We start from the raw sequence: 27,358 nt of genomic DNA, 5'->3' as shown, positions 1-27,358 counted from the left end.
CTGAAGCTGACAAAGCATCTGGGAGTCTAGTCACAAATTGTTTTGTTTATCTCTTTTGAACAAAATACCAGGGTACAAAATATACAGGAATGACCAAGTCAGTTGTGCTGGTGGAGGAGTGGCACTACACGTGAAAGAAAGCACAGAGACAAATATAGTAAAAATATTAAATGAATCAAACCATAACATAGACTCTCTATGGACAGAAATTCTGTGCTTGAATAATAAGAGTATAGCAGTAGGAATATACTCCTGACCAGGATGGTGACTGGCTGCGAAATGCTGGAGGAGATTAGAGAGGCTAAAAAAATTGAAAAAAATACAGAGAAGGGCAACAAAGTTATTTAGGGGTATGAGGAGCTTTATATGAGGAGAGATTAAAAAGACAGACTGTTCAGCTTAGAAAAGAGACAGCTAAGTGGGGATATGATAGAGATCTATACAATCATGAATGGTGTGGAGACAGTGAATAAGGAAGTGTTATTTACTCCTTCACATAACACCAGAACCAGCGATCACCTGATGAAATTAATAGGCAGCAGGTTTAAAACAAACAAGGATTTACTTCTTTACACAGCGCAATGTCAAACTGTGGAACTCATAGCCAGGGGATGTTGTGAAGACCAAAAGTACAACTGGGTTCAAAAAAGAATGAGATGAGTTCATGGAGGATAGGTCCGTCAATGGCTATTAGCCAGGATGTTCATGGATGCAACCCCATGCTCTGGGTGTCCCTAAACCTCTGAGTGCCAGAAGCTGGGACTGGACGACAGGGAATGAATCACTCTATAAATTGCCCTGTTCTGTTCATTCCTTCTGAAGAATCGAGGCACGAGCCACTGTTGGAAGACATGATACTGGGCTAGATGGATCATTGGTCTGACCCAGTAGGGCTGTTCTTTTGTTTTTATGAACTGCCTAAAATCCTCTTGTAATGGACTCTTGGCTTGTATGGCTGCTGCTGCTTTATAACAATGGTTCCCCTCCACAGCATCAGTACAGGCAATTAAAGTTTTTGTGTTGGTTCTCCTAGGCTTCCCCCTCTGAGCCTGAATGATAAGCATCTATGCTGGGCTTTGTGTTCCACCACTCACCACCTCCCATTCAGTTGTACACACTCCAATCAGGCCATTTCCCATCTTACACAAAACCTAAGTAAATGGCATACAGTGGGGTGCAGTTGGCCTTGATGTATGAATTACTGGTGAGATTCTGTGGCCTGTGCAATGCAGGACATCAGACTAGATTATATGAATGGTTTCTTCTGGCCTTAAAAATTTATTAATCTATGAATTCATCCCTCCCAGCCTCAGGCTGCAATGCTTAGGTTTTGGGCCACCGGATACCCATTAGTCCTTGGGGTGTATTCTGCTACACAGGGCTGTCAACTTTACCTCTGGGCCAGATACCCAGCTTCGAGTGATGACTTTCATGTTCTTTTGCATGTAATGCATAATTGTTACTCCTGCTGTCAGATAACTCTGCTGACAGTAATCTTCCTTTTCCCCCCTTCTCCTTCCTTGTGTATTGCAATAATTTTCTTGAATTCGGAGGACTTGCCATTTCTTTAGACATGTTATATATATATATATATATTTTTTAAATTAATAAAATACACTAGAAATAAGCTGGCATGAAAGTAACCGTGACAAGCATAGCAAAGATTTCATGGCTGTGACCTAGTCATACATTGTTGTTCATGTGGATATTAAATGATATAGAAATTAAACAGTCATGCTGCTTTTATTTATGTATAACTAGTATTACTGCTAATTGTGAAAATGGGTTCTTTTTTAACTGATAGATGTGCTAGTTGGTGATTGGTGGTGTTCTGCCTGAGCCTTCTCTATCTCCTTTTAGAACGTCTGTCAGTAAATTGAATCAGGATTTATTCCAACACTTCCATAATTTTCATTTGTAGTTCCAAAGAACTACAGGAACTTTTTCTTAACCGAATGTAATTTGCTATCAACACTGAAGCTAAGTGTTGGGTCTGTACGATGGGAAACGGAGTCACACATCCACCCAATTGAGGCTTTATCAGTTTTGCCTTTATTTTAATACAATTTCAGACAGAATTATTGTCAATACTTATTGTGTCTGGACATACATGGAATAGTTAAATGGACCAAAGTTGCACATTTTTGGGGCACCAAAAAGTCCCTCCTTCCAGAGTGGTCATCACCTCCCCTGATCTCTTGGTCTGGTCCTTCAGTTTCGTTCATTAGTTTCTGATATGGCATTTCTCCAGCCTTGGGTCTATTTTTACATGTATTCTGATACATTTTCACATGCTCCATTACATAATTTTCCTCCAATCTGCATTCAACACATATCCATTGAATTGTACATAACCCATACATATTCATGTGCAAGCATTAATCACCTAATGTCTATAATTTTCTTGCTAAATTTGCAGTTTTGGGATCGTGTTGCCCTCGGTCCCAGAAAAAGGGAGTTTTTGTTTATCAGTGCATGTTCGTACCTCTTACTTACGTCTTCCAGCATGATACATTACTTATCTTGCCAACAGTATCATTTTAAACAAATCAGCAAATTATATAAAAGAGAAATTAACAAAAAATACCCTCGTGCCAGGCAAAGCCTTGGCCTGTGTATTGCCTTATCTAATACTTCCTCTATATCCATAATTACAATGTATTAAATATATAGCTAACAATGAATCTTATTTTATTATTAGCAATCCTTCATTTCAATGTTAGATCAGTATGTGTTTATCATAGTATATTATCCTCCCCCTTAATCTGTTAAAATGGGAATTTTAGAAAGCACACTATGTGATTCTTTAGTTCAATGTCAACGTTTTTTATCTACTGTAAACACAAATTTGTCAGGGTTTTTATTTTACTCAAAGTCCAAAAACTTTGTACTTTTGGATAGCCAAATCATATCAGTGTTTTTCCTGTTAAATATTTTAGGTGTTCTGGTTTTTAGGCCTTGGGTTTTAGTCTATTTTAACAGCATCCCAACACTAAACTGTAGGCGGCTTTTGCTTGTACTTTTAATTACGTTGGGCACTACATCTGTGTCTTTTCAATGTTTTCACCAGGAACTGGAGGATGCGCTCCAACCAGACACAAGCTTGGTGTCCATAATGACTGTGAACAATGAAATAGGTGTAAAGCAGCCAATTAGTGACATTGGTAAGTAGGCACTGGCTTCCAGCAATCTAATATAAATAACTCTGACTTGAAAAATGGTATCTTCTGCTTTGTATATACTACTACACATGTGGTTCATTATGAAAAATGTTCAGGAGACCTAATAACCAAACTTACACAGTTTTAGCAATAAAATTGGCTGGCAGTACAGGAAAAAGAGTCACTACATTACCGATCATTCTGGGAAGCTGTTTCTCACAGCATGCCAAATGACCTTATATAAAAGGTATGCTCCCCAAAATATGCCCCACAAACTAGCTGTATTTATAGTTACTTGTTTACAAGTTAAAACCACTCTGTATGTCACCCAAGGCTAAAATTCACCAATCAATTAGCTTTTAGCTTCTTTTTTTGGTACCAGTGTATCCCTTATCTCTTGCTTTTGAACACAGTATTCCAAACCACTTGGGCCATGAAGGCACTCCCAACTTAGTACCAGGATAGAACACTCATGTATCTTGATTTTGATAGGCTTTATATTCACTAATGCCAGATGCTATATTTAACTTTGCAGGGTGTTGGGGGGGAGTGGGGGGGATCTCTTGGTGTGAGTGAGCATAATACAACTTAAAGTTAAGATTATATAATGTTGATCTGATGTGTAATACATATCAATAACGCGTGCAATATATATATGAAATATACTTTGGCTAATAGTACTAAAAAGGCATATTGGTGTAATATCAGGTGTAAGGAAACTGGGCCCTAAGGAAGCTACATTGTTTTGAAGGATCAGAAGCAATCCATTGGCCTGTCTTGTCTGAGACTGTTTTGATGATGGTTTTGCTGTCTCAAACTATGTTCTTAAATCGCTTAAAAATGTAAACTAAAACTACGTGTGATATTTGTAACGGGGAGTTGTTACAGTCACGTAGCCTTATAATGAGAGTGAGGTGCACTGTTTTCTGCTCCTACCTGGCTTTTGCAATTTAAAGCAAAGCTTTGCTATTGGCAGCCAAAATTACTACTTGTTCACAATAATCTGAAATACACACATTGTGTGTTGGAGAATCCTAGGGAATAGTCGTGCAAAATGAGACCTAGAAATGAGTCAGCTGCGGATCAAATGAGAGTTTACACTGATCTGGCAGGAAAAAAAGATCACTGTTGGTCACTCTGCCCGGAGGCCCATCATGTCATAGGGTGGTAATAGTTTCTCTCTCTGCGGATATGGTGCAGCTACAATTGGAATGTTGCTCACTTCTGGGCACCAGAAAGTTACTGTCAGTCTGAAGAAAGTTCAGAGAAGAGCAACCACAGTGAGGTGGGAACTGAGAGTATTGCTTCTGTTTTTTGAGTAAAGATTAAAAGCTAAATTTGCAGAAGTTGGCTAAGTGACAACACAGTGGGGAATGGATCATAAGCATACAGATACTTGATGATGAGTATGAACACCAATGAAGGAGAGAAATTATATTAGCCTGATAAATAGGATATTCTTAAGATAAAAGGGAATTGAGAAGTGGAAAAATCTAGGTGGACTACCAGGAGAACTTCTAAAGGCAGATCTGCCAGGTTGTGAGTAGACTTTTCCAAGGGAAGTGATAGAAGCCCCCATCGCTTAAGACAAAAGAGTAAACTCAGCCATGCACTGTAGTTCCATAGGGGACAGTCCTGCATTTGACAAGATGACATTTTTGTCTCTAACTTCTATGATAAGGAAGCAACTTGTAGCCTTTCTGTTGCCTCTAAATTTCAGCTAGTTCTAGCCTCGAGCCGTGTACAACTAAGCTTGGGTGTCCGCTGGAATAGCTGCAAAACAGTCCATAGACAACTGACTAAAAAATTAGAACAACCTAAGAGTACTCCTTTCTTCTCCCTTTTCCCCACAAAACTGCTCCTGCTCCCTGCAAGGTGACACTTTTCAGGTATGTTAATGCATTTAATGAGATAAGTAACTAACTGTCTTGTTTCTTGCTGTTGTGGTGTTCTTATCCCAGGTCAGATCTGCAGCTCTCGTAAGGTTTTCTTCCACACCGATGCTGCGCAGGCAGTTGGTAAAATCCCTATGGATGTCAATGATATGAAAATTGACCTAATGAGCATCAGTGGCCATAAAATCTATGGTCCAAAAGGTATTGATTGATTGTTTTTCTAAGGGATTGATGTTTCCAAGCTTGTCTTGGGGTCACTTTGTTTCAGCATGCATTCTGTGAATTGTTCAGATAACTTATAAACCCGTCATACTCTTCTTGAATGAATAGAGTTTTTCAGTAATCATTTAACCAATCATTAGCATACTTGGATTATATATTCTAGTATTTTTTGTCTTTTTTTTTTTTTTTAAATGCAAAAGAGGCAAAATTTTCCAAAGGGCCCTGTGACTAGCATGAAGTCTCTGACAGAGCACATGTGTGCTAAGGCCTGTGTGTCTCCTTTCTGCCACAGCCTTAATCCATACTCTCTTTCTGCTGTTGGGAAGCAAACAGGTTCCATCAGTGCACAGTACCTCTTCAGAGTGCTCTCTTAGCTGATAGTAGTGACTCACTCAACAGCTAGGCAGAATTAAAAGTTTGGTGCTACACCTTTCCCATAGTCTTACTGTCAGTTCTTGTGCTCTGACAGTCATATTTTCCTAATTATTAAAATGTTTCTCTCCCCTCACATAAATGGGAGGCTGTCTGAATATACAGGTTAAACAGTGGAACTAACTAAACACAAAGTGCCCAAAGTAAAACAAAGCAGAAACAGTTTTCTCCAACCCTACTGTTCTAGTGATCTTAGCATTACTTGGGCTGTAGAAAGTGAATTCCTCTGACAGACAGAAATGTCATGAAGGGCCCATTCAGGCTGTGCTGCCAAACCTGCAGTGGGCATCTGGATCGTGCCTGCCCACTATCAACCATGTGGACAGGCTGCAAGGCTCATGTAGTGTTAGCTGCTCATGTTCCACATGGGGCAAAAGTCCAGACAGGGCTGTGTTGAGTTGACTGAGAGCTCTAAGGTAACTGGAGCCCCCTGGAGATTCAAAATGCTTTGCTCCATCACTGTTGCCCTGGGAGGGATCTGGTTCAGGTTCTATCCCTCCTCTTGTTTCACAGGAAATATTTTGTTGCTTATTCCACAGCTTCCTCCACTAATACGTGCACTATTTCTGAACACCTTACTACTTCTCCCCCACCCCGGTGGGACTGGATCCCTGCCGCCATCAGGGGGTGAATGGATTTGGGGGAGAAGGATTTTAGGGGGTGAATGGATTTGGGGGAGAAGGTCAGACACACAAATTTAGGTTTGCAGCCAGTGGCCCCACTTGAGTGGCTTAGAAGGAGACTTCAGATAGGTGTGAAGTAGCTCTGATGTTGACAGTGTTGGTGTAAAGCCACAGTGTGATAGGGCCAGTGTCAGCAATCCAAGAGAACACAAGTATGCCATTCCTTCCACTGATTTAGAAATCCTTAACTCAAATCCTTGAAATAGGGAGGGAGTGTAGAAGGTGATCATCTCTGAGAACCGTGTGTTAATTTTTCTCCTTTGGCAATTGTCCATATGGATCCCCACTCTTTGGAGTGGAACAAGCTGTATTGACCCTCCAGAAGGTGAAGCTGAGGAGCATTGGTGAAAAGTGATTGCTCTCCTGAATTGGGTGTTCCATGCTGTAATCTAGAAGGCAAATTTAAAGGAGTAAAGCTGTGTGTAAGTGCGTGTAGAACTCTAAATACTGGCCTTGCATAGTCCAGGAATGGAGACCATGCAATTGTAGGACAGGAAGGGACCTTGAGAGGTTACTTAGTCCAGTCCCCTGCAATCATGGCAGGACTAAGTATTATCTAGACCATCCCGGACAGGTGTTTGTTTAACTTGCTCCTCAAAATCCCCAATGATGGAAATTCCACAACTTCCCTAGGCAATTTATTCCAGTGCTTAACCACCCTGACAGGAAGTTTTTCCGAATGTCCAGTCTTAACTGCTCTTGCTGCAATTTAAGCCTATTGAGGATAGGAAAGAAGCAGAGGTTAAGAAGAACAATTTTTCTCACTCCTCCTTGTAACAATCTTTTATGTACTTGAAGACTGGTATCGTATCCCCCCAGTCTTCTCTTTTCCAGACTAAACAAACCCAATTTTTTCAATCTTCCCCCACAGATCATGTTTTCAAGACCTTTAATCATTTTTGTTGCTCTTCTCTGGACTTTCTCCAATTTGTCCACATCTTTCCTGAAATGTGGCGCCCAGAACTGACACAATACTCCCATTGAGACCTAATCAATGCAGAGTAGAGCAGAATTCCTTCTCGTGTCTTGCTTACAAGACGCCTGCTAATACATCCCAGAATGTTTGCTTTTTTTGCTACAGTGTTACACTGTTGACTCATATTTAGTTTGTGGTCCACTATGACCCCCAATCCCTTTCTGCAGTACTCCTTTCTAGGCAGTCATTTCCCATTTTGTATGTGTGCAACTGATTGTTCCTTCCTACGTGGAGTACTTTGCATTTGTCCTTATTGAACTTGATCCTATTTACTTCAGACCATTTCTCCAGTTTGTCCAGATCATTTTGAATATTAATCGTATCCTCCAAAGCACTTGCAACCCCTCCCAGCTTGGTATCATCCGCCAACTTTATAGGTGTACTCTCTGGGTACGTCTATACTTACTTCCTGGTCCGGATGTAAGCGATCGATCTTCTGGGATCGATTTATCGCGTCTTGTCTAGACGTGATAAATCGATTCCGGATCGATCCCGGAAGTGCTTGCCGTCGACGCTGGTACTCCAGCTCAGCAAGAGGAGTACACGGCATCGACGGGGGAGCCTGCCTGCAGCGTCTGGACCCGCGGTAAGTTCGGACTAAGGTACTTCGAATTCAGCTACGTTATTAACGTAGCTGAATTTGCGTACCTTAGTCCGAAGTGGGGGGTTAGTGTGGACCAGGTTTCTATGCCATTATCTAAATCATTGATTAAGATATTGAACAGAATCGGACCCAGAACTGAGCCCTGCAGGACCCCATTCGATATGCCCTTCCAGGTAGACTGTGAACCTTGGGAACGGTTTTTCAACAAGTTATGCACCCACCTTATAGTAGCTCCATCTATGTTGCATTTCCCTAGTTTGTTTATGAGAAGGTCATGTGAGACAGTATCAAAAGCCTTAAAGTCAAAATATATCACATCTACCGCTTCTTCTCTCCTCCTCCCCCCCCCCCCCCCCCCATCCACAAAGCTTGTTAACCCATCAAAGAAAGCTATTAGGTTGCTTTAACACAGTTTGTTCTTGACAAATCCATGCTGACTGTTACTTATTACCTTATTATCTTCTAGGTGTTTGCAAACTGATTGCTTAATTATTTGCTCCATAATCTTGCCAGGTACAGAAGTTAAACTGACTGGTCTGTAATTCCCCGGGTTGTCCTTATTCCCCTTTTTATAGATGGGCACTTTATTTGCCCAGTTCTAGTCCTCTGGAATCTCTTCCATCTTCCATGACTTTTTGAAGTCAATGGCTCGGGTATCTCCTCAGTCAGCTCCTTGAGTATTCTAGGATGGATTTCATCAGGCCCTAGTGACTTGAAGACATCTAACTTGTCAGTAATTTTTAACTTGTTCTTTCCCTATTTTAGCCTCTGATCCTGCCTCTCTTTCACTGGCATTCACTACATTAGATGTCCAATCGCTACTAACCTTTTTGGGGAAAACTGAAACAAAAAAGGCATTTAGCACATCTGCCATTTCCCCCCTCATTGAGCAATGGACCTACCTTGTCCTTAGTCTTCCTCTTGCTTCTAATGTATAATCTGAGCCTCTGGATGGCTACAGGGTGGAGCCTGACCTCCCTGGGTATGAATGAAAAGCTTGAGGAAAAATTCAGATGGGCTAATAGCCTGTTTGAACAGAAACCAGAGACCATTTTAGATGGGAATTTGGGGTTAGAGTGCAGGACTATTTTATCCTTATGGAACGTGGTGTAGGGAGGATCTGCCATCAAATCTGTATCTCGATAGCTCTGGCTGGTGTTATGAGGAATGCTGTCTTCAGAGAGATGGTACAGACAACAGTTTTAAAAATATTTGTACAACAGTCCCACAAGCTTTATGAGAACAAGATGCTGATCCCATAGCAGAGGTTGTTTGTGTGCTGGAGGAAATATATGGGGGAAGCCTTTCAGAAATTTGGGTATTGTAAGGGGAATGAAGATTGTCAATTTGTGCATTTGGAGGGGTGGGGGAAGAGAGATGAGATGTAGCCACAGACACTTCAAACAGTCTGAATTTTCTTCAAGTACACTCCAAGCCAAAAGCGATGGAGGACCATATCAGATCTACTCCCTCATGAGTTGCCCAGATAGAGAATGTCTTCCTCTTTATTAGTGAGTAGGTCTGTCTGGTCTAAAGGCTTCCTGCTTTCCAATAGCATCTTTTAAACACTAGCAGACTGTTATAGTGATCCCAGAAATCCAGAAGCCAAGCTGTTAGCCAGAGAGCATTTAGATTTGGGTGGAGAATATCACCAATCCTGAGACAAGAGACCTGATTGATTGGGGTCCAGGGCTTGTGATTCTGACCGCAGTCCCAGGAGGGTCAGAAAACGAAAACTACCCAGGCTACCAGCAGCATCCTGGACCCATCCTGCCTAACTCTGTAAATGTACATAGGACTCCTGACCCCAGTCCAGAAGAAAAAGTGACTGGTGATACTGGGTCCTGTCCCTACAGCAGAACTGGAGATACCTGATGCTTTCTTGGTGGCATTGAGATCTAGGTGTGGCTTGCCCATCACCCTTGGAATGGGTGATGAAAAGTTGAATCTTTGAGGGGCCACTCATTCTGTTGATTGTAAACTCTGCTCAAGAAGTCTGCCAAGACATTGCCTTTTGATGAGCACGCTTTCCTGAGGACTGAAGACACACCGTGGGGCAAATGTGGTCTATTCAGAAAAAGTTTGGGCCAGTGCATAGGGTACTAGATTGGGGTGGGAGGCACATAGATTCTGTTCCTTGCTCGGCAATGGCCTTCCTGTGTAACCTCAAGCAACACAGAGTTGTTGTAGCTGTGTCGGTCCCAGGATATTAGCAAGACAAAGGGGATGAGGTAATATCTTTTATTGGACCAACTTCTTCAGCTCTGTGTAGCTTGAAAGCTTGTCTCTCTCACCAACAGAAGTCGGTGCAATAAAAGATAGAAGCTCAAGGTAGGTGAGATAATAATTGACCTTGGGCAGGGGACTTAACCTCTCTGTGCGTAGCTCCTCATCTGTAAAATGCAGATAACACTGCCCCACCTTGCAGGGTGTTTGAAGGATAAATATGTTAAAGATTGTAAGGTGTTCAAACACTACAGCATTGGAGGCTGGACAAGTACTTTCAATAAACAGATAGAACCAATCAGATGGCAGATGTGTATGCCACTGCCTCTGAGGAAAAATTGTCACTACCACCATGCTTTTGGTGGCAATGTTTGGTGCCATGGAAACACAATGGTGGGAAATGCACCAGTCTCCCCTGTGTGAGACTAGAAGCTCATTCAACGAGGGAAGGGTGGCTCAAGGTGCAAAAGTGTCTTTCAAAACTGTCAAATTAGCTCCTTGAAGTGCAGCTCATCTGATGAGCTGCCCCCAGAAACAGAAAGTGAGAGACCCTCTGGAAAGATTCCTGGCCTGCAGAGTCAAAGAGAGTTCTGCCTCGGGACAGAAAGGATTGGATGATGGAGCTAAGGAAATAAGAATATCTACACACAAAAATCAGCCTAGCAAGACCACTTTTGGGGAAGCAGCCGAAGCAGACTGTGCCCACAACAGCATGGGCAACAAAATACTTCTAGTTACCCATATACAGGCAGTAACATCCAAAAGTGGGGAAATGATTAGGATAGCACTGGGGATGTTGTGCTCTGAGCACACTGAACCTTTTGTTGCCAAAGCAAACTGGGGAGAGGTTGAGGCCTCTCCCTCTCAGACAATCAGAACCATGCAGGAGGGGACAGTTGTCCAGGGGAGGAACAGCTTCAGTGCACACTGGTTTCTGGAAGATTCTGAGTTCATGTACCTGTGGGTGCGCCTCTCTCTCTCTCTCTCTCTCTCTCCTCCCCCCGGATCCCTGACAGGGATCCAGATGAGCAGTTCTTGAAGAAGGAGGTGGTCTCTTTCAGTGCTGGTATCCTTTGTGGTAATTTCAAAAGTATATATGTCCTGAACATGCCCAGCTTCTTTGTTTGTTTTCAAGGGGTTGGTGCTATCTATATTCGCCGTCGGCCCCGGGTGAGGTTGGAACCCTTACAGAGTGGGGGAGGCCAGGAGAGAGGAATGCGATCTGGGACTGTGCCTACACCTTTAGCAGTTGGCCTTGGGGCAGCGTGTGAAGTGTCTCAACAAGAGATGGAGGTATATGGAGATCAATTTTGTCTCATGTTCCTATATAATAGTACATGACATGTTCTTAGATTCTTTCCTGCCCATTATGCATGGGCTGTAATGAATCTTTCCATTGGCCCCTTTAATGGGACCACATTTCACTCCAAAGAAGTCCTTTTCCAGCATGTACACCTGCAATATTGGCAGGCTGGATTCTGATTCTCACTGTTGAGACTGAAGATTAAAGTACACAAACAACAAGGAGTCTGGTGGCACCTTAAAGACTAACAGATTTATTTGGGCATAAGCTTTCGTGGGTAAAAACCTCACTTCTTCTGATGTTTTACCCACGAAAGCTTATGCCCAAATAAATCTGTTAGTCTTTAAGGTGCCACCAGACTCCTTGTTGTTTTTGTAGATACAGACTAACACGGCTACCCCCTGGTACTTGACACCATGCAAGATTAAAGTGATTCTCCTGATGTAGATTTGAGTGAGCCCCTTGAAGTCTTCCCTGCAGACATTTCTGGGGGATTGGAAGGTGATCTTGAAACCACTTCTGCTTTAGACTGGTTTCAATCTGTTGGTTTTCTGCAACAGTTTTGCAGACAAACCTCCCCCCCACAAATCTGGAAGAGCCTTGTTTCCTTTTACATTTTTAGACAATATGTATGTGAGCACAGCATCCCCAAAGGAGTGTGAATGTGCCCCATGCATGAAGTTATGTGCCTTATACCTTCACTGATAGTAAAAGGGGCTCTTTGTGCATAAACAATTCAGTATTTTATTACAGAGTAATACAAAGTAGACATAACTGTACCCTGTCATATGTGCCTAAATTCCATTACGTGTTGTAGTCTAAGCCTCACTGTAAGTCAATGGGACTTGTGCTCCTAAGTCACTGGGGTGCTTTTGAAAATGTTACCTATCGTGTCTGCATTAAAATACGACTCCACTCTCAAATATTCACCCCACTCTGTTCGTCTCGCCCCTTGGAAAAATCCTGGTTGCACTGAAGATCAACTAGTGGGGGGCCATGGGTGGCGGGGTGGGGGTGTCTGTCAGCCAGTGTGGTGGTGATAGGGGGTATAAGTCTCAAAACTGTTTATACCCAAGTTAGTGAAATATCAAGTGGGTATGTGTGTTTACTGTACTCATCTGTCTGCTCAGCCGGTCTCAGTTCTTACAATGCATGTAATATCTGAGCTTATTACAAATCAAAGTTAACACAAGAAAACCTGGTATGGGAACCAAGTCATATTGGCTTGTGTAAGCCATGCTAACAACGTGGCCATCTGTCCCATTCTAATGCCTAAACCATATAAAAAAGTTTGAATCGACTAAGCTCTGTAGTCTACGGAAGCTCTGTTGGAGGCTACACTCCTGCAGAATTTGTATGTTCTGCAGTCTCAGCTCTGATTGCTCTTCCTAGTTCTGCAGAATGTATAATCACCACACGCCCAGGGCGTGCCTACCAGAACCTGCAGTCAAACCTCTCAATATTCAAGCCTGCCAATGTACAGCACAAGCCACCCAAATGTGGGACAAATGACTGAAAGTGTGGAATTACTCCCTGCTCTTGCCCCTCGGGGGAACACTTGCCCTTCTCCCTGGAGGGGGTTTTCCCCAATAAGCTAAGACTGCCCCTCCTGGCACAAAGTAATGCTGTCCTCGACTAAATGAAATGAAATGTATCCTGGGCTCTCCCTTTGCTGGCTCCTTTGTTGCTGCTGGTGCCATTCTGGCATCCAGAACGCTCCTAGCTGCTGCTACTTTGGTTCACCCCATTTCAAGGAGCAGAGAGAAGCCTCTGAGGGAGAGACCCGAGAGCAGCTTGAACTGATGTTTTCGCAAGAGGGGAGGTGGGCATGGAGTAGCCCCCAATCCTTTGTTCTGCCTGTGAAGAGCATGGCAGCTCAGGGCCTGTTCCACTCCTTCCTCTCCCTGGGGGACATGAATAGACTCCACTCTGGTCCATCAAAAACAGTTAGCTTCTGCACCACCTGGTCCCTCCCTCTGCTCCTTTACAGGAGGGATTGGCGGGTGGTAGAGGAAGAGGGGCCAAACAAGTGCAAAGTTTGTGATTGAATTAGAACAGAAGAAGCCATCTGCCCTGAATGCAGAGGGAGCCACCTAATGTGGAGTGCTTGAGAGGTCTGCCTGTGGTGCGGATAGGCTTTGCCAGAACCAGAGTTCTCCCCCCTCCTCCCAGTGTACATCTCTGGTTCAAAATAACCAATAGGCAGCTCATGCTATCCACATCTGGTGGAAGGATCTGCTTCTTCAGAGCTTATAAACCCTATGCGAATCATTGCCAGAGAACTTGAGAGAGTCAGTAAAATTCTCCAAGGTCTGGAAGGAAAATCCATAGTATACAACTGTCTATAATAGGGTTGTCTGATTACAGAGTTAGAGAATTTAGATTGCAGTGACAATCAGTCACATTCTCCAGAAATAATCAAAAGGCCCAGTCCTCAGTGAGGACAACAAGGTAGACTAATTTTGGAGTTTCTGTGCCAAGCCATTTTTGAGGTAGACGTTCCAAAAAAAAACCTAGGAATACTTTTCAAAAATTAAACACTTAATAGTTTTCAAATTGTTTTACCTGACCAACAGCTTGTTAGATTACCCACATGCTGCTCAGAGGAAAATCTTTTCTGTCAGAGGAACACATGTAAGAAATATTGGGTGGATTGATATCATAACAAAGCCCTGCCTAGAGCGCCCTCCTGCAGCAGGCTGCAGCATGATAGATGTGCCTGTCTCAGTTTCCCTTCTTCAGAGTCCCCAGAACTCCACGGGACATTTTCTTGACTCACTAATACCCTGCTTGGGGTGAGTTTATTATAAGCATAGTACAAAATAGCCCATAAAAAAAGTCCCCAAACGTAGTCCATTTATCACCTCCAGGCATGTAGTCCTAAGTATCTCATATCCTCTAATCCATCAACATAGCAGATACCATTCTCCAGCATCTTCTACCACACCCAGGCTCTTCTCTGGGCCTCTCCTGCCCTTTTACCAGGACAGCCACCCCAGCCCTTCCAGATGGACTGCAGCCCTGATTTTTCCAGGGGGATCCCCCAGAGCCTCTCTGTTGGGAGGTCACCCCTCATTCCTGCTGGCCCTCGGCTATCTCTCCCTCCAGTATGGAGACTTCACAGGTAAACCCCCACTGCTCCCCTGCCTTCAGCCCTCTCTGGCCCTCAGCTTCAGCTCTCTGACTTGGGGAAGATCAGCAGGCAAACCCCACTGCTGCTCTTCAGCCTTCTCCCAGGAACCACTACAGCCTCATAGCTATGGCAGCTCCCACCTGCCTGAATTGAATCTTGGTGTGCCCCAGGTGCCAGTGCATAAACCCAATTAGGAGGCAGCCGATGAGTCAAGTGCTCTAGCCTCTTCTCTATTAAAGGGCCATTGCCATCCTGTCACAGTTAATTATGGTGAAGTTGAAAGGCAGAGGAAATCATCTTTGCATATATCCCACATGGTCAGTTTCCTGAAATTGCAGGGGATATGCCTTGGGGGACCTTGGTCCTTCCAGTCATATTGTAGTTTCTAGACAATCAGCAATTCTCTTATTACTGAATCCAGCAGGCGTCTCTTCAGAAAGAGAACTGGGTGCACATAACTCAGTGTGGATAGCCTCCTAGTTGCCATAGTGAGGCGGACATCTCCATTATGTAATGGGCATTTCTGACCGTAGCAAAACAGGAGCGCTCTGTCATACTGCAAACTACTCTGTCACTTTAACCATTATCTAAAGAGTGCTAATATTGAAACTCAAACCTTTTGTGTTTATATGAAAGTTCACTTGATAGTTCTTATGGGTAAAGTTTTCTTAACTGATAATTTGGTTTGTTTTGGGCAGCAGGCTGAGCTGGCAAATACCAAACTACTAACTCAGAGTTGTTTTTAAAAGGGTACCAGAGATGAGGCTTTTTAAAAAATAAGTCTTTAATGTCTGTCTTGCCATAGTCCAACCAACTCCAAGTACTGATGTCCATGCCCAGGGTGGTAATTGTGTGTGGTTGGTAAAGGAGGGAGAGTTGAACCCATCAGCCATTTATTAGACTGATCAATCTCTCTCTCTCTTTTGTTAGTATGACTATAAGCGAATCTCTGTATTGGCGGACCGACTCATTACAAAAATAATGACTGAAATTCCAGATGTGGTTATGAATGGAGACCCAGAGCATCACTATCCAGGTATTAGCAGAATCTCGTATTTCTCGGTTACAGAATCCACCCCTTCCTGCAAACTCTGCTTTTTCTGTTATTTTGTAAATAAAAGTTTTTAACCCTTCTGGTTGAGATGAAAACGTTCTAGAAGGTCCCTTAATGTGAACCAGTACGGCGATGACTTCCTGAGATTGCAGGCAGCCTCATGCTGTATGTCTGAGAGCTACAAACTGCCCCACTCATCTCAATGATATGTTGATGCTCAGCCCTAATAATAGCACCTTAAAAGTAAAGGTTGAAACTTTCACTGCTGCTCATTTTAACAGACATCTGGCTAGTTGTCTGGATGCGGTGGTGGCGATATGGGATGGGGTGACTGGTTGCTTTGTGAATGGTTAGTGAAGCCATGACCCTGTTCTGTCTCTCAGGTCCTTGGCTGGCTGGTTTTTGCTCACATGCTCAAGGTCTGACTCATCGCCATATGTGGGGTCAGGAAGGAATTTGTCCCTGGCCAGACTGGCAGTCACTTGGATTTTTTTCACCTTCCTCTGCAACGTGTGGGTGCGGGTCATGTGTCAAGATTATCTGAGTATATCTCACTTAATGCCCCCCTTTGGAGGGGCCTCAGGCACTGGGGCACCTCGGTCCCTCCTGTTCTCTGCCTGTGGCACATAGAAGTCTAGGCTTCTATGGGTGGGCATACTTTGGTCTCATTTTTGTTGTTGGGTTTAGTGTGGGGGTGGTGTTGGTGGCCTGTGATCTACAAGAGGTCAGATTAGCTCTGGTGATCCCTCTGGCTTTGCCAGACATCTTGTTGCCCCTGATGCTTTTATGGAAGCATTCTGTTCTCTTGTAACAGCTTCCCCTGTGCAATTACACCCTGTCAGTATAAAAGACTGAGACAGTTTGAAAATTTGGGGGCAAAAAAAGAAGTTTAAATGCCACAGCTGAAGTCTGTGTTGGATTTAGTACCAGAATGAATAACCGGGGGCACAGACTTGATTTCGTTATTAATTCAGTAAAAACTCCGAGTTAATATCAACCCAGCAGCTGCTGCAGGTATGTCAGTGCACTTCAGGAATGATGGGGTTTAGTTCCAGTGAGCTGCAGAGTCCTTGGCCTGCTTCCCTTTGGTCTATAGCCTGTTCCAGGGCTCAGGCCAAGTGACTGAAATAGGGATTAGGACAGTCACTATGCAGAGGCAAGGGAAGAGAAATCCTGCAGGACTCCACAGCCTTCATGGCTAGTCCTACAGGCCCTCTGACCTCTGCCTGCCCCGCCTTGAACCTGAGTCTGAATGCAGGGAGCCTAGTGGAACTTGGCTCAACCTGGTACAGTAGAATGGTGCCCCCCTCTGATGTGGGTTAGGACTTTCCCCGGAGTTCAGCTGACACTTTTTTTTTTTTTTAAACTATGCAGGCTGCATCAATTTATCTTTTGCGTATGTGGAAGGAGAGAGTCTGCTGATGGCTCTGAAAGACGTGGCTCTGTCTTCAGGAAGGTAAGTGTGGAAAATTGGGGCAGAAAAGGAAGCTTTTGCTAAAGCACTCTTGAGAGGGAATGCTGTCTGCTGATGGAATCGCACATCTGGGAGTAGGCACCTCTATGCCCTTTATTCGCTCTGTCAGTCTGAAATGCAGCTGTACTCTGAGATGGGACTCTCTAAAAATGGCTCCTTGGGTCACCCCATCAGATCTGTTCAGTTTACAAGTAAAAGTGGATTTTTCTAACTGCCAGCCTTGCAGACTCCACCTGGAATCTGAGAGTCAAGCTGGACTTTTTTTTTTTTTTTTTTTTTTTTTTTTAAATGCGCATCACCTCTGGTAATGATTCTCCAGCAAAATGCTGTCCTCAGTTGCGCCTGTGTAACCTCATGGCCTTCAGTAGAATTTCACAGGAATAATGGTGAGCATCATTTGAAGATTGTAGGGGTGCATATGCAACCCCACTAAGGAAAGTAGTTAACAATTCCTGTGTTGCACAAGCAGTAAGAGAATCCAGTGCACTTTCTCAGAGCTCTGTTGACTCTGCAGGGCTGACAGTAGTAAAATCTTTTTATCATTAACATCAGCAGATCTGATGCACATGGAGAGCAAGTCTGCAGAATACAAAGGTGCTTTTCAGAGTAATGGTCTGAGCTGCAAATTTATCAACCAGAAATGCGTTGGTTCTAATAAGCAGAGCAGTTTGAAAGGAAAAGACTTTCCGAATCCATCTGAAACTAAATACAACCCTGTCAAGAGGCCCTGCAGTTAGAGCTGTCATCTTAGTCCACATCTTTCCATTTGTGCATGTTGCAAAACTACTGAGCAGGTGATCAGCGTGGGAACTTGTTCACATGAACCCCTGCTCTACCCGTGCTGGGTGTGTTGCAGGTTAAGGGAGAGGTGTGTTGGCTGTATCCAGGGGCTGCAGGTTAGCCAAGGAGCTGCCTGTACAATATCTAGCTGTGGCTAACTCTAGGAGTCCTTCCCTCCCTTGAAGGGCCACAAACTTCATGAGGATTTGGGTTCTCTCCCCCCCCCCCCTTTTTTTTTTTTTAAACAGACATGGACCATTTTTACTATATTAGAATCCTTTTCAGTACTTAGATTTTGCTTTGTTAGTACTTAAAAATAGCTTCCTTTTCTGTGCCTCAGGTTTCCCCTCTGTAAAATGGGGGTAATGATATTTACCCACTTTTGATGTCCTTTGTGATGTAAGCTGCAGCAATTCTGAGTATAGTCTCACTCAGGATTCCAGGCTGTAATGGTGTTGGGACTCACCACCCAGCCCCCCCTGCTGGTCATCCTCAGGAATTAGCTCAGTCCAGTGGAGCGCCCCCTCCTGGTGGTGTCCCGTCCATCGTCTCACCCTCAGGTTGGCGTGTGGACCCGCATTGCTCCCAACTCGTGGCGTCCTCTTCGAGCCACTGCCCTCCGGCAGTACCCCTTAGTCCAGCCTCACCCCCTTCTGGGGGGAGGGGGGGATCAATCAGCTGTCCCTCTGCGCCCCAGCCAATGTGGGCAACTGCACCCCCAAAGTCACCCCCCTGGCAGGGGGTTGGTGCAGCCCAAGACGGCCACTCCCATCAGCCAGGTGTAAGGCAAGGGGGAAAGGGAGGGACACAGGGCCACCCACTACTCTGGGTCCCAACCCAGGGACCCTCTAGTGGCAGCTGTCCTGTCCTCCTTCTCTCCCTCCATCTGTCCACGTCCCTGGGTCGCTTCCCCTTCAGCCCCTCGCACCGGCTAGGCCCTTCCCCTCAGGGCCTGCAGCCTGGGAGACACCAGGTTGGAGTTCCCTTCTGCTCCCCTGGGCTTGCCCAGCACTGCGCTGTCCCAGGTGCTAGTCTTCCCACCTCTGGAGACAGACCTTCCCTTCTCAAAGGCCTGGGACAGACTGCCTGCTCCCTCAGTGAGCAGCCTTTTTATAGGGCTGAGCCTGGCCCTGATTGGCTGCCTCCAATCTGGGCTCTGATTGGCTCCCAATAAGCCCTTCTCTTATTGGCTGTGTATCTGTGCAGGCCCACTGGCCTGCTGCAGCCTAAATTCTCAGGGAGTGGGGCAGCTGCCCCACTACACAAGCCTTTACATTTGTCACTTTTCAGATTCTCTTAGTACTTGAGGGGTCAAAAGGTGGTTTTCAAAGCCATGTTTGATCTTTGGTTTATAGAAATGTGTCCCTTGGTGCATTGCCATCCTCTGTCCTGATCTGCTCTGAAGAATTCTTCTTCTGCTCTTCCTTTTCTACTCCCCCTCTGTTCTCCTAAATCTTCATTTTTCATCTGCCTCTTTCTGTGTCTCACTGCTGGCAACATCTGACCTAACACAAGGAGAGCAGGGTTATAGAATCATAGGAGTGGAAGGGACCTCAAGAGGTCATCTAGTCTAGTCCCCTGCACTGAGGCAGGGCTAAGTATTATCGAGGCCATCCCTGACAGGTGTTTATCTAACCTGATCTTAGAAACCTCCAATGACAGAAATATAGCAACCTCCTTAGTTAATTTGTTCCAGTGCTTAACTATCCTGAGAGGAAGTTTTTTCTAATATCTAACCTAAAATCTCCCTTTCTGCAATTTAAGCTCATTACTACTTGTCCTCTCCAAAGTGGTTAAGGAGAACAATTTAACACCCTCCTGTTTATAATACCCTTTCTTGTTCTTAAAGACTTATCATGCTTCTCTTCCCCCTTAGTCTTCTCTTCTCCAGACTAAACAAACCCAATTTTTTCAATCTTTCCTCATATGTCATGTTTTCTAGACCTTTAATTATTTTTTGTTGCTCTCCTCTGGACTTTCTATGGACTTTGTCTATATCTATCTTTCCTGGTCCCCAGAACTGGACACAATTCTCCAGTTGAGGCCTTATCAATGCCGAGCAGAGTGGAAGAATTAGTTCTCTTGCTTACAGCACTCCTAGTAATACATCCCAGAATTATGTTTGCTTTCTTTGCAACAGTATTACATTGTTGACTCATTTAGTTTGTGATCCGCTATAACTCCAGATTCTTTTCTGCAGTACTCCTTCCTAGGCAGTCATTTCCAATTTTGTATTTGTGTAATTGATTATTCCTTCCTAAGTGGAGTACTTTGCATTTGTCCATATTGAATTTCATCCTATTTAATTCATACCATTTCTCCAGTTTTTCAAGATTCTGAATTCTAATCCTGTCCTCCAAAGCACTCGTAACCCATCCCAGATTGGTATCTTCCACAGGCAAGTGTACTGTTGAAGATATTCAATAGAACTGGACTCAGGACAGTTTCCTGTAGGACACCACTCAATATGTCCTTCCAGCTTAATTGATATCTACTCTGAGTATGGTTTTCCAGCCAGTTATGCACCCACCTTATAATAGGTTAATCTAGGCTGTGTTTCTCTAGTTTGTTTCTGAGACGGTCATGTGAGGCTGGGTCAAAAAGCCTTACTAAAGTCTACGCTTCCACCCTATCCACAAGGCTTGTAACCGTGTCAAAGAAGGACATTATGTTGGTTTGACATGATTTGTTCTTGAAAAATCCATGTTGACTGTTGTTACTTTATTTTCTTCTAGGTGCTTACATAGTGATTGTTGGACCAAATAATCAGTTATCATTTCGGATACCAATGTTAAGATGACTAGTCTGTAATTCCCCGGGTTGTCCTTATTCCCCTTTTTATAGATGGGCAAATATAGTGCAATCTTCCAGTCCTCTGGTATCTCTCCCATCCTCCACAAGTTCTCAAAGATGATCACCAATGTCTCGGAGGTCTCTTCAGCCAGTTCCTTAAGTATTCTAGGATGTATTTCATCAGGCCCTCCTGACTTGAAGACCTGTAACTTGTCTAAGTAATTCTTAAGTTGTTCTCTTCCTATTTTAGCCTCAGATCCTACCCCATTTACACTGATGTTCACTAGATTAGTGGTCCAATCACTGCTATATTTTTTAAAAACAAACAAAAAAAGGCATTTAACTTTGGCCATTGCTGCATTTTCTGTTGTTGTCTTTCCCCCTCATTGAGTAACAGGCCTACCCTGTCCTTGATCTTCCTCTTGCTTCTCAGTTATTTGTAAAATGCTTTGTTACCCTTTCTATAATCTAGTTTAATATAGTTTTGTGCCTTGGTCTTTCTAATTTTGTCCCTACATGCTTGTGTTGCATTTTTATATTTGTCCTTTTGTAATTTGACCTACTTTCTGCTTGTTGTGTGACTCTTACCTCACTTCCCATCTTTCCTACCCATTGAGATAGTTTGCTCTTGTGCCCTTATTAAAGTCTCTTTAAAAAACTGCCAACTCTCCTGAACTTTCTCCCTTAGACTTGCTTCCCAGGGAATCTTATCTACCACTTCTCTGAGTTTGCTGGTCTACTTTCTTGAAGTCCATTGTCTTTTTATTCTGCTGTTTTCTCTCCTACCATTCCTTAGAATCATGAACTCTGTCATTTCCTGATGACTTTCACCCAAGCTGCCTTTCACCTTCAAATTCTCATCTAGTTCCTCCTCATTTGTCAGAATCAAATCGAGAATAGCCCCTCCCCTTCTCACTTTCTCCACCTTCTGTAATAAAAGGTGGTCTCCATTGCATTCCATGAACTTGTTGGATAATCTGTGCCCTGCTGTATTATTTTCCCAATCGATGTCTGGTCCACCATCACCACCAAGTCCTGTGTTTTGGATGATTTTGTTAGTTTTTTATAAAAAGCCTCAGCCACCTCTTCTTCCTGGTTTGGTGGTCTGTTGTAGACAGACACAATGACATCACCCTTGGTTTTTTTATGCCTTTTATCCTTACCTAGGCACTTAACAGGTCTGCCTCCCACTTCTATCTCAACCTGAGTGCAAACATATACATCTTGGATATACAAGGCAACACCATCTCCCCCTTTTCTCTGCCTGTCCTTCCTGAACAAGCTGTACCCTTCTATACCAGCATTCCAGTCATGGGAGTTATCCCACCAAGTCTCTGATGCCAGTTATGTCGTAATAGTGAGTATTCACTAGTATTTCTGGTTTATATTTATATTCCAGTTTGTTCTCCATATTTCTTGCATTAGGATACAGACTTCTCAGATGTTCATTAGATTTCTCCTCAGTATCTCTTCTTATCTGTCCTTTGCTCCTCTACGATTGTCCATGTTTCCCCCAGATTCCAACCCTTCACCCACATCTCCATGTTCTGGACTTGCCCATGGGCTTTTGTCTCCTGCCCCTGTCGAATCTAGTTTAAAGCCCATCTACCAGGTTAGCCAGTCTGTATCCGAAGATACTCTTCCCCTTCCTGGATAGGTGAACCCCATCTGGGCTCAGCAGTCCTTCTCAGATCAGGATCCCATGCTTGAGGAAGCCGAAGCCTTCCTGGTGACACCATCCGCTCAGCCATGTATTTACCTCCAGAACATGTCTGTCTCTGCCCAGGCCCCTGCCCTTGACCAGAAGGATAGATGAGAACACCACCTGCGCCCCAAAGTCCTTCACCCTCCCTCCCTGTAATCACTCTGCATCTGCTCTGGGTCAGACCTGGCAGTATTGTTAGTGCCCACATGGATGAGCAGCTTGGGTTAGTAATCAGAGGGCCGGATGATCCTCAGCAATCCCTCTGTAATGTCTCAGGTACGGGCTCCTGGCAGGCAGCACACCTCCCGGGCTCCAGGTCAGGCCAGCAGATGGATGCCTCTGTCCCCCTTAGAAGGCAATCACTGACCATCACCACCCTTCGATGCCTCTTGGGAGTAGTGGCTGCGATCCTTGCAGCCTTGGCCTCCTTCACTTTTGCGGGGGATTCCTCATCCTTTATTGACAGGGCAGAATACTGGTTTGTCATCTCTATGGCTGGGAGCCAGAGTGGAGCACTGCCTGCTGCCGGAACTAACTAGCAGCCAGATTTCTTCCTGTGAAGGAGCCATTTCCTCCTGCCCTGGTGGTGCTACTGCAGTCCTCTCCAGCTGATTTCTTTGTCAGTCTTGGAGGTCTCCATATGCATATTTGCACTCTTCTCTTTCCTCAAACTGCTATCTCACTAACCTTGTTCCCAGCTACTGCTTCCCCTCTGCCCATCCTTCTCTTCTGCTGCTTCTGGAATCCCCGGTCTTGCCACAGTTCCCGATTACTTTCCTGTGCCATCTTGTTTTCACTGACTCTCTCCCCAGGGACCTAGGGTAATTATGTGTTTTGTAAAGAGCCATGGAGACCTATGGTGATGCTTATAGTCTAGAAATCAGATATTCTTCAGTAGAAATTACTGATAGTACAGAATGTTAAATGTCATTAGTATAAGAGCTCTATGTGAAAAAAGGGCACAATTCTTTCTCACCCTTTTTCCTCAGTGCTTGCACATCTGCCTCTCTGGAGCCGTCCTATGTGTTACGAGCAATTGGGACTGATGAAGACTTGGCTCACTCATCCATAAGGTCAGTGATATGACCCTTGCTGTCTTTTCCAAATTGTTTCCTCTCCTACACTCAGAGCAGACTCTGTTCTCCTGTTCTACCTTCCCATGTGTGCACTATGTTAGCACCTACACAGTACATCTTTGTTTTGTTTTAGGTTTGGCATTGGTCGTTTCACTACAGAAGAAGAAGTAGATTACACAGTGCAGAAGTGCATACAGCATGTCAAAAGGCTGAGGGAGATGAGGTGAGCCATTTCCTTACTGAGCTTAAAAGACAATGAATTACTGCCCATTACCTCTAAGCTTTTGTGGAATGTGTAAGGCCCTTGATTTCTGGTTTTTCTTATGTTTAAAATTGTGGGAATTGGAGTGTTTTACAGAAATTCCAAAATGGGTGAAAATCCATGCAAAAAGTTACCTTCCCAGTTCTCTGGGTAAATACCAGGGTTAATCCTGGGCCTCCTCTGGCACCCAAGTGGGTTGCTATCACCTGAAGGACACTAGAGAAAATAGAGAAGAAATATTACTTAACTGGAACCCCTATGCCAAAATAATAATCTCTCCTGCTGCTGAGGTGAGACACGAGGGCCTGGAGCCAGGAGAGAGCAGGGGAAATCGAGACTGAGGAAGAGCAGGAGGGTGGGAGCTGTGAGGGGAGGAGAGTGAATGTACAGGAAATAATCCTACCACCATTGATACCCGATGTCGCTCCCACAGATTCCAGTCACTGAGTCAGCCTGGGCTGTGGGGGAGTGGAGGGGGGAAGGGAGACTTGACCTTCCTCCCCCAGTAGGGAAATTTTTTTTACTGCTCGTCAGGTTCCTTGGACAGATACAGAAGCAGCTTATTTGTGATTGATTATTGTCAGTGATACCATTATCCTTGGCATTCCAGCTGACATCTAATTTTTTTCTATTTACAGTCCACTGTGGGAAATGGTGCAGGATGGAGTTGACCTCAAAAGTATTAAATGGACCCAGCACTAGGAAAGCAGTTGAGTTGTAACCTTGGACTAGATGGATGTGGATTAAAGTGCATTTTCTGTACATTCCTGAGGAAAGTCATGTGGCATTTGCTTTTTTACATAGTCAGTCTGGTGGTAGGGGTCTAAACACAGAATCTAAGAAACCAGAACTGAGGTGAAGCTGAATCTCGCACACTTATTTACGCACAAGATAACTTGCCCTGTGACCTAGCTTCCTTGGAATTGCATTTTCTGATGCAAGAGTGAAACTGGGCCCTTTAACCCTGATTTCTCTTGCTGCAGAAGAGTCCCTCTGTTAGGAGGTTCGCCTTTCTTGGCATCACACACATGCTGCAGCAGTTCTGTTTGTGGTAAAGCTTTATTGCCAAGAGCCTTGTTTCACTTACTCTAGTGATTTTGATTTGATTCAGTGACATTAGTCTCAAACAGCAACCTGCTTTCTGTGTTCAGATAGTTCTACTTATATAAGGCACCTCTAAAGGAAACAGAAATCTTAGTTTATGGTTCTAGAATGGTGTATACTTGTGTTAATTGTATGTTCCAGGCTCATTCATATCTGCAGTTAAGAGCCCCTTTCCCAATTGAACAAAAGATTTTTGCCTCTTCCAGTTTGGTTTAGTTTGATTTTTGCAGTTCTACCTTCTTACATTTGTTTCTCTCCTGATCCTCATACAGGCCAATGTGTGTTAACCCAAAGCATTCTTCCACCTTTCCAGAATCTAGGATAGGATGATGCACTTCGCTGTTTGTATCAGTTGTTTCTTTCCATGCAGTCTATTTGCAAGTAAAGAAAGAAAAGTTGTATGTAATAGAATGTATTTCTGGGGGTGGGAGGGGGAAGAGGGAGCAGGATACATTGGCTTCAGTGGAAGTGGAAGCTGTTAGTTTGGCAGGAGTGGTGAGACAGAAAAGACACCAGCTCTAATGCATGGAAATGCTTTAAATACTGTTTGCTCTTTTCTTGGTGATGGAACCTTTCTCCACTACCCATCAAGAATATGACCATGGGCAATAGCATCCTAATTTCTTTATGGGGCCTGTTGCCTTCCCCGTAGTCTAGTCTGCCAAACCAGTTCTGTAGGTAGGAGGTAGGAATAGATGAGCTCTGAGGAGAGTTCTTAACACTCCAGGTTTACACCCTTTTTGTTACTAGAGATGGTCATGGGAACAGCATCCATTCTATTCAGACATTGGGGAAAATGTCCATTAAAATGGGTCTGGCTAAGTTGAATTAAATTTCAGTGTTTGGTTTCTTGCCTTCTTTTAAGTTGTTCAGATAGGGAATTTAACCCTACATGATAAAGTGCCTTTGTCTTACCCAGCTTTGTATGCAGACTACTCCTCAGAAGGTAGCTGGTTCACAGATGAATGCTGTGCTAGCCCCTGGATCCTAGGCATCCTACTGACAATGCATATCTCCTGTTGGGGGCAGCAGAGGGACATCTCCTGGCTACCTCGTGGATGAACCCAGACATGAAAGCGGTCTCCTGGAACCTAAATCTCACTTTGCAAGGTGGCGTGCCTTGCAGAGCCCTGCAAACTCTGATCAGGCAGGCTTGTGTTGTATCAGTTGCACCGAGGAGAATAGATTTGCCCTTTCATAATGAGTGCAGATACTCTTGGATCACTCTCTGTTTGAAGTGGTTGGTGGCTTTAGCAGTTTTAATATTGTTGGGATGGGAAGTTGTAATGACTTCAAAAAATTTTAAAGCCTTGATGTATAAGTGGCTTTCAAAAGAGTTGTAATATATACCTTGTGCATATAGGTCTGAGTAACCATGTAGTAACACTTCCCAGCATGTTATAAAAACATTTCTCTGAAATTGTTCTGCTTCCTGCATTGTAAATATAAATAAGATTTAAACTTGATTGTTTTCAGTTATACATTTGGAGGAAAACCAATATAAAATGGGGTGTTAATTATTCTATAGGCCTGTGTTTGGGATCCAAAATTTTGGATGAACAACTTAAAACCGAGTAAGCCTATTCTGAAAGGGATGTGCTCAGATTTCTCCTCTTGGAAACTCCCTGCAAGTCTCTGAATAATCTGTATTTGTTCCATGAAAGTCACTCTCTGGTGACGGGTGCCGCTCTGCATATGGTATAGACAATGGATATCTGCTGTACTTTGCCCTTAGATTTTGCAGTCAGAAACAGTACCACTCCCAATAAAATTACATACATAAAATAGCCCACATACAATATTGTGAACAGATTATGCAGGTTGAGGACTTATAAAGACACTTAAGTTAGTAAACCACCTCCTACTCTGCCATTAAGGATCTAGAATAATAAAACTCCCAAAGCTTAGTCAAAGGCTTTTGTGAGCTCTGTCTCCTTTCTAGATGTCTTAGAGTTTGATTAGACGTCAAACAGACTCCTCAAACTTAATATACCTGCTCTGATTTAATACCAGATGGTTTGGATCCTTGATCATTTGAAAAGAGCCCTGACGACTTGAACGTGAATAACATCTGAAGTAAGAAGATTGAGACTTTAGTACTGCACAAAATGGTTTGGGCAACAAGAGACCCTCCATTCACGGATGTATGTTTCAAAGTGTTAAATAATGATAATGTTTGCAGTGTTGTTGTAGCCATGTTGGTCCCAGGATATTAGTACTTTACCAATCTTGTCTCTCTATCTTTTATTGGACCAACTCCTGTTTGAGAGAGACAAGCTTTGGAACTTACACAGAGCTCTTCTTCAGGTCCTGAAGGTGGTCCACTAAAAGACAATACATCACCCACCTTGTTGCAAATAATGACAATGTATGAGTCCAGATGGGGAAAAAAAGAAATTATGGTGATCCTTCCAGTCACACAAGTGAAAGAAGGAAGAAAATAAAGTAGTGGAGGTGAGCCATTGGCTGCTCAAC

At 43.8% G+C, this 27,358-nt stretch overlaps 1 protein-coding gene across 1 annotated transcript in view; it reads left to right on the top strand.

Moving 5' to 3' along the window:
* The window catches only part of NFS1 (NFS1 cysteine desulfurase), a 32,166-nt gene extending 7,625 nt beyond the window's left edge, over nt 1-24,541 (top strand). The window contains exons 6-13 of the mRNA XM_065414627.1: nt 3,071-3,164; nt 5,123-5,257; nt 11,335-11,492; nt 15,566-15,671; nt 17,064-17,145; nt 23,431-23,514; nt 23,651-23,740; nt 24,418-24,541. Coding sequence (XP_065270699.1) covers nt 3,071-3,164; nt 5,123-5,257; nt 11,335-11,492; nt 15,566-15,671; nt 17,064-17,145; nt 23,431-23,514; nt 23,651-23,740; nt 24,418-24,481 — 813 coding nt within the window. The 3' untranslated portion in view covers nt 24,482-24,541. The remainder of the gene's footprint in view (nt 1-3,070; nt 3,165-5,122; nt 5,258-11,334; nt 11,493-15,565; nt 15,672-17,063; nt 17,146-23,430; nt 23,515-23,650; nt 23,741-24,417) is intronic.
* Nucleotides 24,542-27,358: the final 2,817 nt, after the last annotated feature.

The sequence above is a fragment of the Emys orbicularis genome, chromosome 12 (assembly GCF_028017835.1).
Source record: "Emys orbicularis isolate rEmyOrb1 chromosome 12, rEmyOrb1.hap1, whole genome shotgun sequence".
Classification (NCBI taxonomy): domain Eukaryota; kingdom Metazoa; phylum Chordata; order Testudines; family Emydidae; genus Emys; species Emys orbicularis.
This window is presented reverse-complemented; position numbering and strand designations above follow the sequence as displayed.